Below are 18,429 nucleotides of genomic sequence, written 5' to 3'. Positions count from 1 at the left end.
ATACAAAAATAATAATAAAGATGCTTTTATAATTTGAACTTTTACAGTACTTGTATATTGTAATACTTATACAGTATTACAATATACAAGTTAGACACAAGCTATAATATACAAGTTAGACACAAGCTATAATATACAAGTTAGACACAAGCTATAATATACAAGTTAGACACAAGCTATAATATACAAGTTAGACACAAGCTATAATATACAAGTTAGACACAAGCTATAATATACAAGTTAGACACAAGCTATAATATACAAGTTAGACACAAGCTATAATATACAAGTTAGACACAAGCTATAATATACAAGTTAGACACAAGCTATAATATACAAGTTAGACACAAGCTATAATATACAAGTTAGACACAAGCTATAATATACAAGTTAGACACAAGCTATAATATACAAGTTAGACACAAGCTAGAACAAAAAAAAGTCTAAAATATCCTGGTACGTATAGTCTAATGAATTTTGTTTGACATTGTAATTGCCTTACTATTGTTTCTTTGAATGAATAGATATTATAATGAACATAGTTAGCCTGATCAATCTAAAATTATTATGTATATATACATGTATGTAATAAAAATATTATGTATGTATAATTAATATGTATAAACTACTAATTGTTAATTTGAAACTAACATGTTGTTAATATGTTCATTTAAAACACCTGTTATTAAGTTGTAAATAATTGAATTATAATTATTATAAAATATAGTTCTAGTTACTTAAATATTTAAAACTAAATAAACTAACCTCACAAAGTAAATAAACTAACCTCACAAGGGCCTTTATAATACATGGTATTACTTCTTGATTTGGATTTTTCATTATTTGTACTTGAAGTTTCTGTAGCTAAAAATAAATGTAACAAATAAGCTACAAATTATGTTCAAAATAAAAAAAAATTATAATAACAAGACATAAGTATACAAGATGCATAAAAACACCAGCATAAATTTGTCATTGTTGTTGCCTTAATCATCATCATCATCATCATCATCATCATCATCATCATCATCATCATCATCATCATCATCATCATCATCATCATCATCATCATCATCATCATCATTATCAATCATCATCATTAAATCATCATCATCATCATCATCATCATCATCATCATCATCATCATTATCAATCATCATCATTAAATCATCATCATCATCATCATCAAATCATCATCATCATCATCATCAAATCATCATCAATCATCATCATCAAATCATCATCATAATCATCATCATCATAATCATCATCATAATCATCATTATCATCAATCATCATAATAATCATCATCATAATCAAAGTGCCCTAAATAAAAAGATAAAAATAAAATAAAAAAAATTAAATTAAAATAAAAAAAAAATAAAAAATCTCTGTTAGAAGTAAAAAAACTTCCAGAAACTTCTCATTTTAAGTTATATGATTAATATAAGCCATTCAATAAAATATGTGGCATGCTCTACATTTAACCTACACTCACAACAACTTGATCAAAAATTCTCTTATTGAAACCCTTAATTAAATTTTCAGTAATTGTTGGTCTAAAGAATAAAATAAGATAAATATTTTTGATTCTGATAATTATAAAGCAAACTTATGACTTAAAATCCCATTTAACTTACTTTACGCAGAAAATCTAAATAAAAAATGCTTCAACTTTTTGCAAAACAGTATTGTCAATCAAAAAATCAGTTCATTGCTTATGGCAGATGATTAAAAGAGATGATTAAAAATTGAATGCTTAAACATCTTCCACTGTTTAACTAGACATATAACATGAGCTATTCTTAATAATATATATTATCTATTTAAAACTCTGAACCTTAGTGTCTGGTTCTCATTCCTAATATCCCTAGCAAAGTAGCATTTTTTTTTAAAGCAGAAGAATTCAAAAGTAGAAAATACTGTTACTTGACTGTAAAAAACCCTTGATCATCCGTTTTGATAGAACTTGCCTGTACCTATCATAACTGTAAGTGAAAATCCAGATAATGGAGTATTGTTAAATTAAAAAAAAAATCTCACCAAAAAATTACACAGTAAATGAGATCAAGTAATACATTTACAAGCATAAAATAAATAACATACAATAGATAACATACAAGAGGTAACATACAATAGATAACACACAGTAGATAACACACAGTAGATAACATACAGTAGATAACAAAAATATCATCATCACAGCTGCAGCAAAGAGCAAAATAAAAACAATGTTTTGGCAAATCATCAAAACAAACACGTAGATGGTTTATTTGTCATTTTAGCTTCGATTGGTTAATCGTTAATTATTAATGTATAAAATATAAATAATAATAAACAATAAATTAGGAATAAATTCTTAAAATGGTTTTAAAAATTTATATATAAAACAAAATAAATTTTTTTTATAATCTTTTAATTATATATTTGAAATCATTTTTTCCAAATTTTTTGTTTATTTTTCAAAAATGAAGGTTAAAAGCATAAGTAGCATCTATTAAAAATAAAATAAAATTTATTATATAAAACTATTATATTATGCAAAATAAAATATATATTATATAAAATTTTATATAAAAACATGTCTAAAGAATTATATAACTTGTTATATAAAAATAAATCAAAAAAAGCATCTATTAAACCTTTTGTGTTAATTTAATTGATGGCAAAAAGAACAAAAATATTTTGTTAGTATTGGTTCCCGAACAGAAACTATTTTTGCAACAAATTAATACAACTGATAACAGTAAAAAAAAGCCTTAGTTTCTCTATACATTAAACAGTACAGAGCATAAGTTATTATTAGATAAAAATCTAAGTTCCATATATTAAACATGACTTGGAAAACAACAGCATTTGGTTAGCAACGTCACCCCCTGTGATGTATAATAAACCTGACCTTGTGAAGTACAAACCTTGAAAGTCAAATCATGTGTATGTGACCAATGCTTTTATCATGCTTCATTGATCTAATAGAAATATGCGAGTGCTATGTGACATCAAAAATTTATTTGGGTCAATTATGCTAGATGCATAAATTAATAAATATGTCGAAAAGCCACTAAAAAATCCTCATCAAGCAAACATGATTCCTTATTTAAGATAATTCATCAAGATAATTCCTTATTCAAGATAATTTAACTCAATAAAATTTTATTAATTCATATTAACAATAATCAAAATATTCAAAGAATAAAAAAATAAAAATTATGCCAAACAATATGACTCAAACAAAATCTTTTTTTAATGTTAATTCACCTCACTACAGCCGAGACGGCCACTACAGTCGAGGAGGTAACTTTAATTATGTTTACAACCCTCTCTCAATTCTATAACTCCAAAATACAAACTTTGATAAACAAAGCCGCTGCATAGAGAAACAAGTTGAGCTACTACCAGGGAGATAGTGGGGATCGAACTCAGAATTAAAAAACTAAAAAGCAAATATAAAAACAACTGTTTTTTTTTTGCTGTTTAAGTTTAGAACTGCTTAACTTTTTTTTACTTTTTAATTCACTATGCTTGTAACTTTTTTTTGTTAAAATCAGAAACCTGGAGTACTCATGCTGATTTTTTGATCAACTATATAAAGAAGGTAGTTTTTCTTAATTAAGGTAACTTTTTCTTAATTAAAACTTACTTTTTTTAAGTGTATTTTTTGTTAATCACCATAAACAAAACCAATGTTTTAAAAAAAAAACTATTGTTTTTTAAACTATACTTTAAAATCGTAAGTGGCACAGGTCCTAGCCCAGTCCTGCCCCAACAAAATTATAAGATTTAGCAGGGGTTAATGTATAAAAATACATAATACTAACAAAACATATATAAAAAAAAGTGATAATACTAATAAAAGAATTTATCATTTTTATTATTATCTTATTATAATCAACTAAATCCCAATTCATATTTAAAACTATAAAAATATTTATTGTATTGAAAACTTAATTTTCAAATACAAGTATACATTAACTTAAACTGAATATATGTTTTTTAATAATCAATAACATTTGCAAAAGATCAAACTTAAAAGGCTGTCAGACATCGAAGCTCTATGAGAAAATTTTAAAAATCAGGCTGTGCAATATAAAAAAGAATTTAGAAAAAAATACTTTTTTGCAACTAAACTTTTTTTTTTAATGTACTGCAAATCCCAATTGGCAATATGCTAAATGAATGTAAACAAACTTAGCTTTATATTGTAGCAGATGTACTTAATCTCATTTTCCTAATGATTTTTGAGCTTGAATATGAGACTTGTACCTTGAGTTAAACCTCAAGTCACAAGTCATTGGCATCAAAATCAAATTTAGTAAAACAAGTCTTATTTCATTATGTCAAATTATGTCAACTTCAAATAATAAAAAATAGATTTTGCAAAAAACGGATATTGCAACTTCAAGCTGAAAATAAAACTAATATTCAGCTTGATGTTATTTTTTAAAAATTTCCTGAGTTTTTCCTGGTTTTAGTCTTGGGTTTGTTGATCGTGTTTACCCAAAAATACAAAATTGGTGAAGAGTTTTTTTGCACAAAAAAATGTTGCAAACCTGGATCTGCCGATGAAAAAAGTTCTTTTTTTTTAATTAATAAATAGTTTTTTTTGTATATTTGATTTAAATAATTTTTTGTAAACTTAACTTTTAATAAGATTAGTTTTCATTTTATTTTTAATTAATTTTGCTTAATACCCTTATTTAGTTTTAATGTTCTTAATATCTTAAAAAATTGTTATTAAAAAAAAAAATAAACATAAAATATTTTTTCTTTAAAAAAATATTTGAATCTGAAGTTAAACCATTTACTCTTACCCCAGTTTACTCTATATATATTATACTATTTAAATACTTTAAATTCATTCTGAAATAATGAATAAATAAAAATGGCAACCTTATAATGCAACTTATAGGTACTAAAAGTAGAAATGCAAAATGTTAAAAGTAGATACAAATGCTAAATGTTAAATGCAACTCAATTAAATTTTATTGTCTAAATGAAGCAATTATGAGCATTAAAAAAATATTTTTAGCATTTCTTTAAGATATAACTAATCTTATAAATAACTTGGTCAACAAAAAATAATAGCATATTAAACAACTTGAAAGAAAACAAACTTTAATGAAAAGTTTTCTTACCACATCCCTTACAGCTTTAAACAAATAATTTTCGTTTGAATAGCGGCTATTTATCAAACAACGAATAATAGGCTCACAGAAGACAACAGGTACCTATAAAAAGAAGCAAAATTTTAGGGACAAAATTTTAATATTTATATTTAAACAAACTAAAACTGATCTTAAAAATTTTTTTATTTATTTATTTTTTTAATACTTTTTGTTTAATCTTGCTGTTGGATATTGAATGTGTGTATATATACAAGCATATATGTATGTGTATATTTATGTCAATGAGTGTAGGTGTCGATGAGTGTAGATGTCAATGAGTGTAGATGTCCATGAGTGTAGATGGCCATGAGTGTAGATGTCCATGAGTGTAGATGTGCATGAGTGTAGATGTCCACGAGTGTAGATGTGATATACTAACTTGCATACATGATGGTTACAAAACGTACAAAAAAAACTTTCTTAAAATAATTAAATAGAGATTAAAAAAACTACAATCTTATACAATCATATTCCAAGTAAAAAATTTGTGGTCTTTCACTGGGCCCTTTAATACCAAAAAATATTTGCTAGATCTAGAAAAATGTTGGCGTTACAAAAAGGTTTCAATAACACCTTGTTGGTGATACAATAAGGTTGCACATTTAATTTGTTCAAAACTTTCTGCATTCTATAATCTTTTTTCGTTACAGTTTTGATTCTTTCTAAAAAAAGTAATGTTTTTAATGCCTTGATAATACAAACTTGTATTTGATGTTATATTTATTTTATGTCAGATTGCAATAAAATCCTCAGATTTTGTTTCAATACACCTTCGATAGCTCATAAGTTCACATACAGTATTGTGCAAAAATCAACAACTTTGCAAAAAAATTGTTGATTACCAAACCAACTTACTTTTTTGTAGTTCCACATATCAATGGTTCAGTGATTGCGCCATTAAACATGTTATCAAACATGTTTTGCCTTTTTTTTATAAATAAACTATTTGTAACTATCATTCTATCGCCAGCATTAAAGAAAGCATCTTTACAAATACTAGAAACAAAATACAACCCAAAAGTGTATGTAAAAATGTGTAAATGTTTTACCAAGATTTAACAAGGTAAAGTTTTATTAGGAGGGATAAAGTTACAACAAAAAAAGAAAATAATAAAACAACCTGTTCGACTGTCAGCTTTGGTGATACTTTAAGCAAAAGGCTGATAGCCAAAAACTTTCTTTCATGTGTTGAAGCCATAAGACCATCTAATATATACAATAGAAAACATAATTATTAGCCAATATAAAATAATGTGTTTATTTTGCGTTGATAATATATAAAATGGAGGGTTTATCTTTAAAAATATAAAAGTTAATTGGTTTTTCTTGCTTTAATAATATGCAAGATAGAGGATTTATCTTGCTTAGATAATATAGATAATATAAAGATGGAAAGCTTGTTTTGCTTTAAGGGATCTAATATACATTTTTTTTTACTAAAAGAAATCAAAACCAACCTGCTTTTTAGGTTAGGAAGCTGACTAAACAATGATTGTGTATAATAAATTGTTATGAATTGTTGAATTGCAGCCACCAGAAAGGGCATTTTTCAAACTGGTAATAAATATTTTAGTAAAATCTATTACAGGTAGTAACACTTTGTTGAAACTTGTTATTCAAATTTAAGTAATATAATGTTATAATATGCTTTGTTGTAAAAAGCTATACCCCAAAAAAAGAAAAAATTTTCTGAATTTTTTTTAAAAAATCTCAATCTTTATTTGACAAAAACACTCTGTTAAAATTTGTAGGAGTTTGAAACGTATATATATATATATATATATATATATATATATATATATATATATATATATATATATATATGCAACCTTAAGAATTAGGGAAAATAGGGTGTGTGGTCAACAGAAAAAATGTAAAACAGAGGTTTGACCAAAAAACATAGAAACGAGGTCAGCGATTTTTTGCCAACCTCAAGCACTTCCAAGTTGGCAATTAGAAGTGTTTATATATATACATATATTTATATATATATATATATATATATATATATATAATTTATATATATAATATATAATTTATATTTATATATATATATATATATATATATATATAATTTATATATATATATATATATAATTTATATTTATAATATATATAATTTATATATATAATATACAAATAAGTAGTAGAACAAATTTTAAACCTTCTACAACAATTTTCCAAAATTTTTGAAACTTTGAAAGGTCTACTGCAAGAAAATGATCAAGAATAACATCCCAGATTACATGAACACGTGGGTGTGAACTTTCTGTTGATTCCTAAAAAAATTTAACATATCTAAAGAATACAAAAAAATGTTAAAAAATCATTTGCTCAGAAAACTTATACATACAAAACAAAAATACATACATATCTACATACATACATACATACATACATACATACATACATACATACATACATACATACATACATACATACATACATACATACATACATATATACACATACTTTAGCTGATTTAGGTCAGCACTGTCCTGATGTATTTGGCACATTTTAACTTTTAAAATACAAACTTTAATCACCAGATCTTTTTAGAAGAAGGAAAAAACAAAGAATGCGGAAAAACCATATTTTTTGCTGTAATAAAACTCCTATATATCTAGATATTATTTTTCTTAACCTTAATCAATGTAACCAAAGAATGTTAATCAAACTTATTGAATAAAGGTGACACTGAAAAATATTGAAAAAGTAAATTTGAATTAAAAAAATATTCTTACCCTCAAAACTTGTGAAAGAGGCTCTAAATTCTTTGTGTGAAGAAGAGTAGATTTATTCCAGTGTTCTGAAAAGTAGGTATCTGGAAGGCAATCCTAAAAATTAACAATTACTATAAAACTTTCTCGAAGGTAAGTTCCCGTTTGTTGTCTCAAATCTCAACTTTTAAACAAATTTTTAAAAGAAACTCTGTTTAAAGCACTTTTCTTTTATCTTTAATTCAATTTTTGAGTAAAAAAGTAATTTAATAATTTATTTTTTAGCAAAAATCTTTATTTTATTATTCTTTTTTTTTCTTTCGAAAAAACCATATGAAAAAAAAACTTAGTAAATGTTGATCTATACCTACATTTATATATATATATATATTTATATATATATATATATATATATATATATATATATATATATATATATATATATATATATATATATATATATATATATATATATATATATATATATATATATATAGGGTTGGCATTCGGCAATGTCGACTTTAAAGTATTTTATATTATTGAAAAGCATTTTTAAACATTTTTAAAAAGATATTTGTTTCTAATAATAGATAATAGATATTAATTTTACAAATTTTATAAAAATGGTATCTATTATCTGATAAAATGGTATCTATTATCAGATAATAGATATTATTTTTATAAACCTTTTTACAAATATTACAAGTATCTCAAAAATTAGCCAAAAAAAAGGGTTCAAACCAAGATTCTATTTGTAAAAAATCATGCCTAATGCAATCTTATAGAAAACATAAATTTTGATTTAAATGCAAACCTGGTATAGAGATTTAACTTTCAATGTAATCATAACATCCTCTACTGTACAAGATTTCCAACCAGACGTTAAACTGCTTTCTAGCAAAGTTTTGTAGTTGCTTTCAAAAAATTGAAATTCTGTCTAATAAAATATGTAAGAAACAATAATAAGAGAAAAAAAGATGAAAAAAAAAAATGAATTATGCAAAAAATAATAAGATTATTAAAAATGTAATTAAAAAATAAAAAAATTTTAAAAACTTTATTTTTCTTCATTTGAATTTGGAATTTGCAAATTATAAGTTAACTTATAATCTAAGTTCCAAAATTGAAAAATTAACTTATAATTTGTATATTGTGGTAACAAATAAAAAAGAGTTAAGGTTGCTTAGGTAACTGAAAGATAGATATATAACAACTTTCTCGAAGGTAAGTTCCGGCTTGTTGATTTTTTTTTTTTAAATACTAGACTGATTAATGCGCTTTTGTAGTTAATAAATGACGCCAATACGAAAATATTCTTTCAAATAACTTTAACTCGTGTTATAAACATTATGTTTAAATTTTCCCTTTTGCAATTAATTTTTATGTAGAAGAATGCCTTTATATAAAACTTTTTATAAAACGTATAATAACTGAATAAAAATAACACGATCAATAAGTAAACGCTTTAAAAGTCTAACTTATATTTATTTTATTTTAAAAACAAAACTAATATTAGTGCTATAAATATAAGATATGTAAATTTAAAAATCACACTGAAAAACAAGTTTTGCTAATAAAATCTTAAAACCAAAACTACTTCATATTTTTTCATGGTAATTGAAAACAAAATATTTTAATGGAAAGAAAAATAAAACAAAGTAGAAAAGCAGTAATCATTGTTTCTTCTTCGTCTCAAGTTGAACATTCTTCTTCATTTCAAGTTTTCAATTTCTTCTTTGTCTCAAGTTGATATGTTTAATGTAGGACATCTTTATATAAAAGGGGAAAACCCAATTTAATAGGGAAAACCAAGAAAAGGAAAACCAAATGTAATCTTACTGTGTAAATCATTTTAAAAACTTTGCGGTAAGTACATTTATTATTGAAACAAGAGATTTTTACAATGAAAAAAACTATGCAGATTCATGGAGTTAATACTAATCTCTTAACCAGAAGAATAATGGCAAAACAACAAATGTTTTTTGTTGATATCTCAATAAATAAATAATTATGTTTATTTTGTAAATAAACATTAGAAAAAAAACTTATTTTCTAATGTTTATTTACAAAATAAACATAACGTGTCTTGGCAATTGGGAGTCCCTTTAAACATTACATAAAAAAAGATATAAAAAAAGCATTTAATCAAATAATCAGTTGTAATTAAATTTAGTCATTTTTAAATTCATAAAATTTAACTGACAATGCATAACATTATTAAAGAATTTCCATTATTTTGTATAAAAACTTACATGGTTTAAAATATCACATATGCTGTTAGCCACAACTTCCCTCAGATAACTTTTTTTCTTCATTAAATAACACAGTTTCTCCATTATCTTTTTGCTAATGTCATTGCACTAAAAATTATTATAAACATACAATCAAATTTGCAAAATTTTCCAGTAAATTTTGAAATATTACCTGGAAAGTTTTAAAATTAAAGACGATGTTACTTGTTAAATAAAAACTTTTTTTAAACTTGCAACATGAAAAAAAAAATCTGGTTTCTAGAGAGGGATAAAATAGTCTCCATTGAATCTAATATTGGGACAAACTGGCAGAACTGTAGTAGACAGCACAAATGTCATTGATCAAAAATTGTAAATTTAAAAAACACAATTCAGCTTGTAATCTTTGTCATTTTGGTTGAAGTTGTTAAGACTCGCAATAGAGTGCTGCTACATCTACTATCTTTTAGCCTGACCCTTGCGAGTCAGGCTAAAAGATAGTAGATGTAGCAGCACTCTATTGCGAGTCAGCCTATTTGTCAGTCGATATAGCAGCACTCTGTTGCGAGTCAGGCTATTTCTCAGTTGATGTAGCAGCATTTTGTTGCGAGTCAGGCTATAAGATAGCCAATGTAGCAACACTCTGCGCATGATTTACAGTAAAAAAAATAAAAATAAAAATATTTTATTGATAAAAATAAAAACATTTTATTAAAAAAAATAAAAATAAAAACATCGTTTATATTGTTAAAAACATTCAGAATATTTTAAAAACATTCAGAATATTTTAAAAACATTCAGAATATTTTAAAAACATTTTGGTCAGTTAAATTTACATTTTTGCGGTTTTTTTAAAAAACGATTAATTTGTAATTAAATTAATGGTTTTTACTTTCTGACAACACGCAAATGTTGGACGAAAGTCAAAAGTAATTAAAAGTGACGTATTTGTTGGCATAAGAATCATTTTTTTCCTTCCGTATCCCAAATGCAACAAACTATAGAACTATATATATATATATATATATATATATATATATATATATATATATATATATATATATATATATATATATATATATATTAGGGATATGACAATTTTGCAACCCTATATCCCCATACCAAATTTAGTGGAGATTTTGTGCAAAAATCAGAAAAATAACAAGCATTTTTACTATATGTTAAAAAAGTTCACCCCCCAATTAAAAAATATTTGTAAATTTTTTTTAAAAAATGTAGTTTTGCAACACATCTTCCACTACTTTATAGAAACCAATAAACATGTATAATTAAAATTTGTCTACTGTGTATTTGACAATAAGTATTTAATATTTAGTTTTTCTATGCTATGGCATAATGGCATTAAGTCTTGCATCACTTTCACAGCACGTTCTGCACATATATTTGAACGTTGTGTTGGTATTGGTGTTGGCTCAGTGGACCAAAACCTTTTCAATGATTTCAATGCTTTAGGATGCTCATTGCATGCTTCTAATAGATTAACAAAGTCTGCAGGATTGAAGTAGTGACCCCCAAACCATATATCACCCCATGAACCACAGATGAAGTCACATGCTGCTTGAGCTGATTCTGATTCTTGGTATTCTGGTACTAAAATGTAAGCAAGTAGAATAAAAATGGCTCTCGAATTCCACCTTGCATTGCTTATAGCAGGAAGTGATTTGAAATTAACTTTTGGAAAGTTACCTGTGCTTTTAAACTTTCTATAACATGCTATTAAGTGATTCAGGAAATCCATGTCATCTCTCCAGCGAGTTCGCTTCACTTTCGTCAAAGGATTTCCAATATTACTAAACAATAGCTTCAAGTTCTCGTAATCTTGCTGCAACCTTGTCACAAAAGGATAATGGAGATATGGTGACATTGTCGATCCTTCAAAAAGATCATTCATGACATGTTTCAAAAGAGTATCTAGAATATGGTGTTGGCATCCAATAAAAACAGGCTTTTCTAGTCCAATGGTTTTAAAATGTTTCTGTAACCGTGTAACTACACCATTTCTTAATCCTGTATTTGTAGATGTTGTGTCAGATACAATCATTTTTATGGCTGGCCACAGCTCATACTCATCTAGCACATGCTTTATCCCATTATATATTGTTTCACTTTTTCCATTCATCATTTCCAGAACAGCAAGCCTAACCTCTCTATTTTCATTTTTCAAAACAACTACTTGATGTTCCATTTTCTTTATTTGTTTTCCATCAAAGTGCAAAGACCACTTTTCATTTTTTAGGTTTTCCATATAATTTGCTTTCAACTTTTCTCCTTCTTTCATAACACCTTTGTAGATACCACTTTGCGTTGGAGTATGAATAGAAATACCACTTTCTGAAAGAGTTTTACAGACATTATGTGCTTTTTTGGTACTAATCTTAGCAGAAATCACTAAATTTACTGCTGAATTTGTTTTTTGTTTTTTAGATGATGATGAAGGACCTTCAGCTTCAATATCACTGCTGGAACACTGCTCTTCACTTTCTGAAGGTTCTCCTTCACTAGCTGATTCAACAAAATCTTGTCCTTGACTGATGGACATTTGTTTCTTTATCAACACTAATTTTCTTGGATGAATACCTTCAGCATCTTTAATTGTGGTACAATATCCAGCTCTTCCATTTGTTGACTTTTGAAGACAATAAAATTCTTTATCTTCCTGACACAACCATTCACCTTTCTCATCGGTTATGTCAAACAATCGTGTAAAATTTTGAGTTCCGGGTTTTCGACTATCTTTGTCAAGTTTTTTCAATACATTTTCTATTTTTCTTTCTGCTGCCGATTTCCCTTGTTGAATAGGAATATTTAGCTTTCTCCATAGCAATTTAGTTTCTTCAGCCACAATTGCAATTCTCTCCTTTCTACTTTTCACATTTGATGACAAACTTTTAAATCAATCAATGATACGCTGTTCTGTTGGCATCTTATTCATTTCACTAATACTTTTAACAACAGTAGTACATTTTCTGGAAGTTTTAGCTTTTTCAAACCTTACTAAATTTGATTCCCAAACTTTCTTATTCTTGTTTGAAGCAACTCTATTTTTGGACATAATGTTCAAAACACAAGATTTTGACAAGTTAAACAGTTTGACAAAGTTAAAGAAGACAATTCCGGTTATATACAAAAAACCAATTATAAAATGCTGAAGCACTTCCGCGCGGTCCAACAGGGTTCAAATCGAAAATTGCAGTTAATAAAAGTTTCAGTTATCTCGTAAAGAAATCTGTAGAATTTATGATGTTTGTGATCACAGTCGTATATTGAGTAAGATTGGGTTCTCTATTATATTTCTAATTTATAACTCACTAAAAAGATAGGAAAAATTATTTTCAGCTTGAGGGGTGATCTTTTTTGACAATTTACATAAAAAAAATATATTTTATGTTTATAAATATAATTTCTCCACTCATGGTTACATGGGGAATAAAAAATTCTTAAATTTTTTTTTTAGTCATACCCCTAATATATATATATATATATATATATATATATATATATATATATATATATATATATATATATATATATATATATATATATATATATATATATATATATATATATATATATAATATATATATATATATATGTATGTATATATATATATATATATATATGTATGTATATATATTAATGGGCAATTCCGCGAAGTAGTGGTCGTAACATTTGACATTCTTTAAGGTATTAAAAATGAACCAAAAATGGAAATGACTTAAAACTTTCCAGAATTGTGGAATACTATTATATAACTTAGTATGCAAAAGTTACAGTATTTAAGTCTTAAACTTTTTTTCAAAAAGTAATTCTGCATAGCATGACAATTGTAACGTTTACTTTTTATCACTTCTGAACAAAACAACTTTGTCAGACTAATTGCAGCGAACAGCATGGTAAAAAAAAATCATTTGGTGTGTAGTTATTTAGCACATATTGATGTTATACAATGCTGAGTTTCATAGTTTTTACTTGATGTTTTATAAGCATTTCTATGTCCTTTGTTGTGATATTTGTAACCATGACGGTCATAACAAAAATTCTAATTTTAAAAAACAACAAATAAACAACGCAAACAAACAAAAAAAGATGAATAATTATAAAAACCATGTAAACAATGTAAAAGTATAAACTTTATAACATTATCAAAGTTCTAAAACATGGTTTTTTAATACTGGGTTCGTTAAATTTGAAATAGGCAACTTAAGGCAGGCTGCAGTTTAAATGGTTAATGCTCCCTGTTCCCAACGTGAGTTTATAAAATGCTCCCTGTTCCCAAAATAAGTTTATAAAATAATTCTTTCAGAAAGTAAAAATATCAATTTTAAAAGCCCGTTTTGTTTTACAAGCCCGTTAAAAAATATTCGACAATTTTGAAATCAAAAAATTTCCCTTTTTTACTTGCTAGAAATGCACTTTAGTAATATTTTTAACGGCTTTCGCTTCTTTAATTTGATCAGCTATAATGGCCCACCTTAGATTAACGTAATCTGTGTTGATTAGCCTTACATAAGTTTTGCAACCATTTGATGCTAAGAGGAAGTCTTAAGCGTTCAAGACAATAACTTTGCGAGATTTTACACTATTCCAAATAAATCACTTCAATGATTCTCCTACACCATCAACTGGTCCTTTACCGTGAGAGGTAGCAAAATAATTCCACTCTATTGATTGAAAATGATATTTCGCAGAGCAATGTTGTATGAATTTGGCCATGTAACTATTTTTGAACTTAGTATAAGGACCATTGCTCCATAATATAACTTTTTTTATATAATCAATGCAATAGAGGTCAAATATTTCACTTAAGTAAGTAGTAGCGGAGTGCTTTGTTTTATCATTATCATCAGATATTATTACAACTGATTTTAGTTCTAATTGGTAACGATAGATAACAACTGTAAACAGAGATATAGTAAACTGGGACCAATAAGCAGCTTGAACACCATCCTGATAACCACATGTATAATTTTGAGAATAATCAAAGTGTATCAAAATTGAGTCTGGTGCGAGATTTTCTTTTTGACTATGGTATTGCTCAGACTGGTGCATTTTAGTTAGATGATGCTCAGTAAACTCCGGTAAATAGTCGCAGAAATATTTATAGACGTCTGTTATGTTTTTTTTATGTTCACTGAGTACACAATGAAAATCTTTTTTTATCCACCAACTATAGGTGATGAATGTATCCGTGTCTCCGTTTTCGGGCAAAGCAAGTTTAAATAATTTACAAGCATCACACAAAGAACATTTCACTGTAGGAATAGATGTAGGTGGCTTGCAAAATACATATTTTTCTAACCATTTATTGCAATAGAATGGAAAATGTATATTACTTGCCAAAGCAGCACACAAATAACTAAAATTACTGCGATAAACACAACCACATGATTCAACTTGTGTGTCTTTGCATGTAAGAATGTATCTAGGCCTTAGTTCACAAAATTTAGTTAATTTAACATTTTTGCTGGCATTCTCTTTACAATACAATTGATGCAACTCCTTTAAATTCATAACTAAATAGCGCCTTTGAACCTTTTCTCTGACAATTTTAATACAATCTTTTCTTACTGGAGACATTATCTTTTCTTTCATAAAATCCTTTTACTTTTTCAATTTCTTCTTACTCGCGTGGTTTCTTTAGTAGTGCATAAGCCATATTCAGCACCCAACTGCTCTACAATAGTTTGTCTTTTATTTGGAGACTTTGGAAGAGCCTGTTTTGTCCTAAAAATTTTCTTTAATATAAATTTAATTTTTTTTATTGTTTTCTTTTCTCGGTGTTAATAACTGTCTTCTTTGACAACTTCTCCTTCTTTCTTTTTCCAATGACACTTTTCTGTTTCTTGCTCCATAAGCTTTTGATCTTTCAACATCTGATTTTGGCATTTAAAATGTTAAAATCTTATTAAATATAACAGCTTCCTTTTGAGATTTATGTTCTGCTATGATTAAACAAAAAAAGCGCAAATTTTATAAATAAAAAAAAAATGAAAGAAATCAAATGAACAAAAATGTTGCAATGCAAACTATAAAAAATGTTTTAACTAAAAAAAGTTTCCTTGATGTTGAAGTTTTTATTTCTAAACAAATATTAATTTCTTTACATCAATTATTTGAAATAAGTTATTTATATTTTAAAAAAGAAATAAGAAATAAATTAACATGCTTAGCAATATAATAAGTAAACTGAAAATAAAACAAAATTGATTTTTAACTTGGTTTCAATAATAAATTTGTTCACACTTAACTTATTATTATTATTAAACTTTTGAAGTCAAGAAGCCATTATGCAAAAACAAACATAACATGATGGTCGTAATGTACTTTGTTACAGCTTAATATTATCATCTAAAGCTCTCTTTATAAAAATTAAAATGATGATAAAACTTATATCAGTATCTTTACTTTTACAATATTTTAGTTATATGTCTGATATGAATTCTAGAAAAAACTTTTCGACTTTTTTTTGTGACAGTCGTAATGCATTAATTAGATAAATGTATTTCTATACATAGTTGGAGTGCATTTTTATAAATAATATTCTACATAATGTATAATTTTTCTTTTAAGCTAAACTTAAAAGTAGTAGTTACTTAAAAATGCAGAATAGAAACCTTTTTCAACGCTTCACAACAGGGCTATATAAAATTGTTAAAAAACGTTTATATAACCCTTACTACTTTAAAATAATGCTATGGTATGATAAGATGGTTTTTTTAATAATTTTTTTGCTTAAAGGTATTTTAAAATAGTTATATATATATATATATATATATATATATATATATATATATATATATATATATATATATATATACATATATATATACATATATATATGTGTGTGTGTATATATATATATATATATTACATATATATATATATATATATATATATATATATATATATATATATATATATATATATATATGTGTGTGTGTGTGTGTGTATATGTATATATATATATATATATATATATATATATATATATATATATATATATATATATTTAAATGATAAAAAACATCATGTTCTGATATATATCATTTTTATTATTTAATTGTGATATATATATACACACACACACATATATATATACATATATATATATGTGTGTGTGTGTATATATATATATATATATATATATATATACATATATATAAATATATATATACATTTATTATATATATATATATATATATATATATATATATATATATGTATATATGTATATATGTATATATGTATATATATATGTATATATGTATATATGTATATATGTATATATGTATATATGTATATATGTATATATGTATATATATATATATATATATATATATATATATATATATATATATATATATATATATATATATATTTAAATGATAAAAAACATCATGTTCTGTTATATATCATTTTTATTATTTAATTGTGATACTTCCACTTAAATAGTATAAGCCATTTTTTCCGTCAAACTTAAAAAAACCGTATAAAAATTATAACAAAACTAATAAAAACTAAAACAAAAATGATGTCATTGCAACCTAACAGATTTAGACTTGTTAAGTTTAACAAAAGTGGTGTCCAATGGTGTTGTCTCCAAAAGTGGTGTTATATCCAAAAGTGGTGTTGTCTCTAATGGTGTTCTCTACAATGGTGTTGGTCTCCAAAAGTGTTCTCCAGGTTATCCTGCTACTGGCAACATGTAATCCAGTACAATCTGCTTCATGTCATGCTGCCCTGTAGGATACAAGTTTTTAGGCAACAATTAGGAGAAGCCAAATCTGACTTAAAACACCCCCTGCCTTGGGGCTTTTGGTTGAGTAAATGCTAGAGATGGTGTCTCAATAAAAATACTCATATTGGGCAGATGTTAAATGCATCCGGCTAATGTCTTGTAGAAGGCCTCCTATGCAAAGACTCAATCAGCCTCGCACCCCTTCCTCATCTATTAGGCTGGCACAGATGTATTTATAATACACTGTTTTCAGTTTAAAATGTTAAATGCTGGATCTTCTTGTCTCAATGCATAGGCTTTGTTTTTATGACTAGGCAACTCATTCTATTATCTCCTAATAAGGGTACAGCTCTAAAACTCAGTTTTATGGTTCTGAGGCCGGTTGGTAGTCATATTTCCCAAACTCTGTGGTACCTCTTAGAGAGGCTGATTCCATCAACAGCTGAAAAATATCAAAGTACTAAGAGCCCCATGTTGCACATGAATAGTGTCCCTACATGTACTTTTGGTGTGCAGTGTCAAGGCCACATCTAGAGCCCTTTGTTACGGCTTAG

The 18,429-nt window shown here is 25.9% G+C and overlaps 1 protein-coding gene across 1 annotated transcript in view; it reads right to left on the bottom strand.

Moving 5' to 3' along the window:
- LOC101238922 (myb-binding protein 1A-like protein) overlaps positions 1-18,429 on the bottom strand; it is a 112,880-nt gene that overhangs the window by 71,539 nt on the left and 22,912 nt on the right. The window contains exons 4-10 of the mRNA XM_065815231.1: positions 10,138-10,245; positions 8,700-8,822; positions 7,910-8,002; positions 7,330-7,444; positions 6,286-6,371; positions 5,136-5,228; positions 788-864 (exon numbers count right to left, since the gene is read on the bottom strand). Coding sequence (XP_065671303.1) covers positions 788-864; positions 5,136-5,228; positions 6,286-6,371; positions 7,330-7,444; positions 7,910-8,002; positions 8,700-8,822; positions 10,138-10,245 — 695 coding nt within the window. The remainder of the gene's footprint in view (positions 1-787; positions 865-5,135; positions 5,229-6,285; positions 6,372-7,329; positions 7,445-7,909; positions 8,003-8,699; positions 8,823-10,137; positions 10,246-18,429) is intronic.

Source organism: Hydra vulgaris, chromosome 13 (genome assembly GCF_038396675.1).
Source record: "Hydra vulgaris chromosome 13, alternate assembly HydraT2T_AEP".
Lineage (NCBI taxonomy): Eukaryota > Metazoa > Cnidaria > Hydrozoa > Anthoathecata > Hydridae > Hydra > Hydra vulgaris.
The sequence above is the reverse complement of the archived record's forward strand: the minus strand, read 5'-3'. Positions and strand labels throughout refer to the sequence as shown.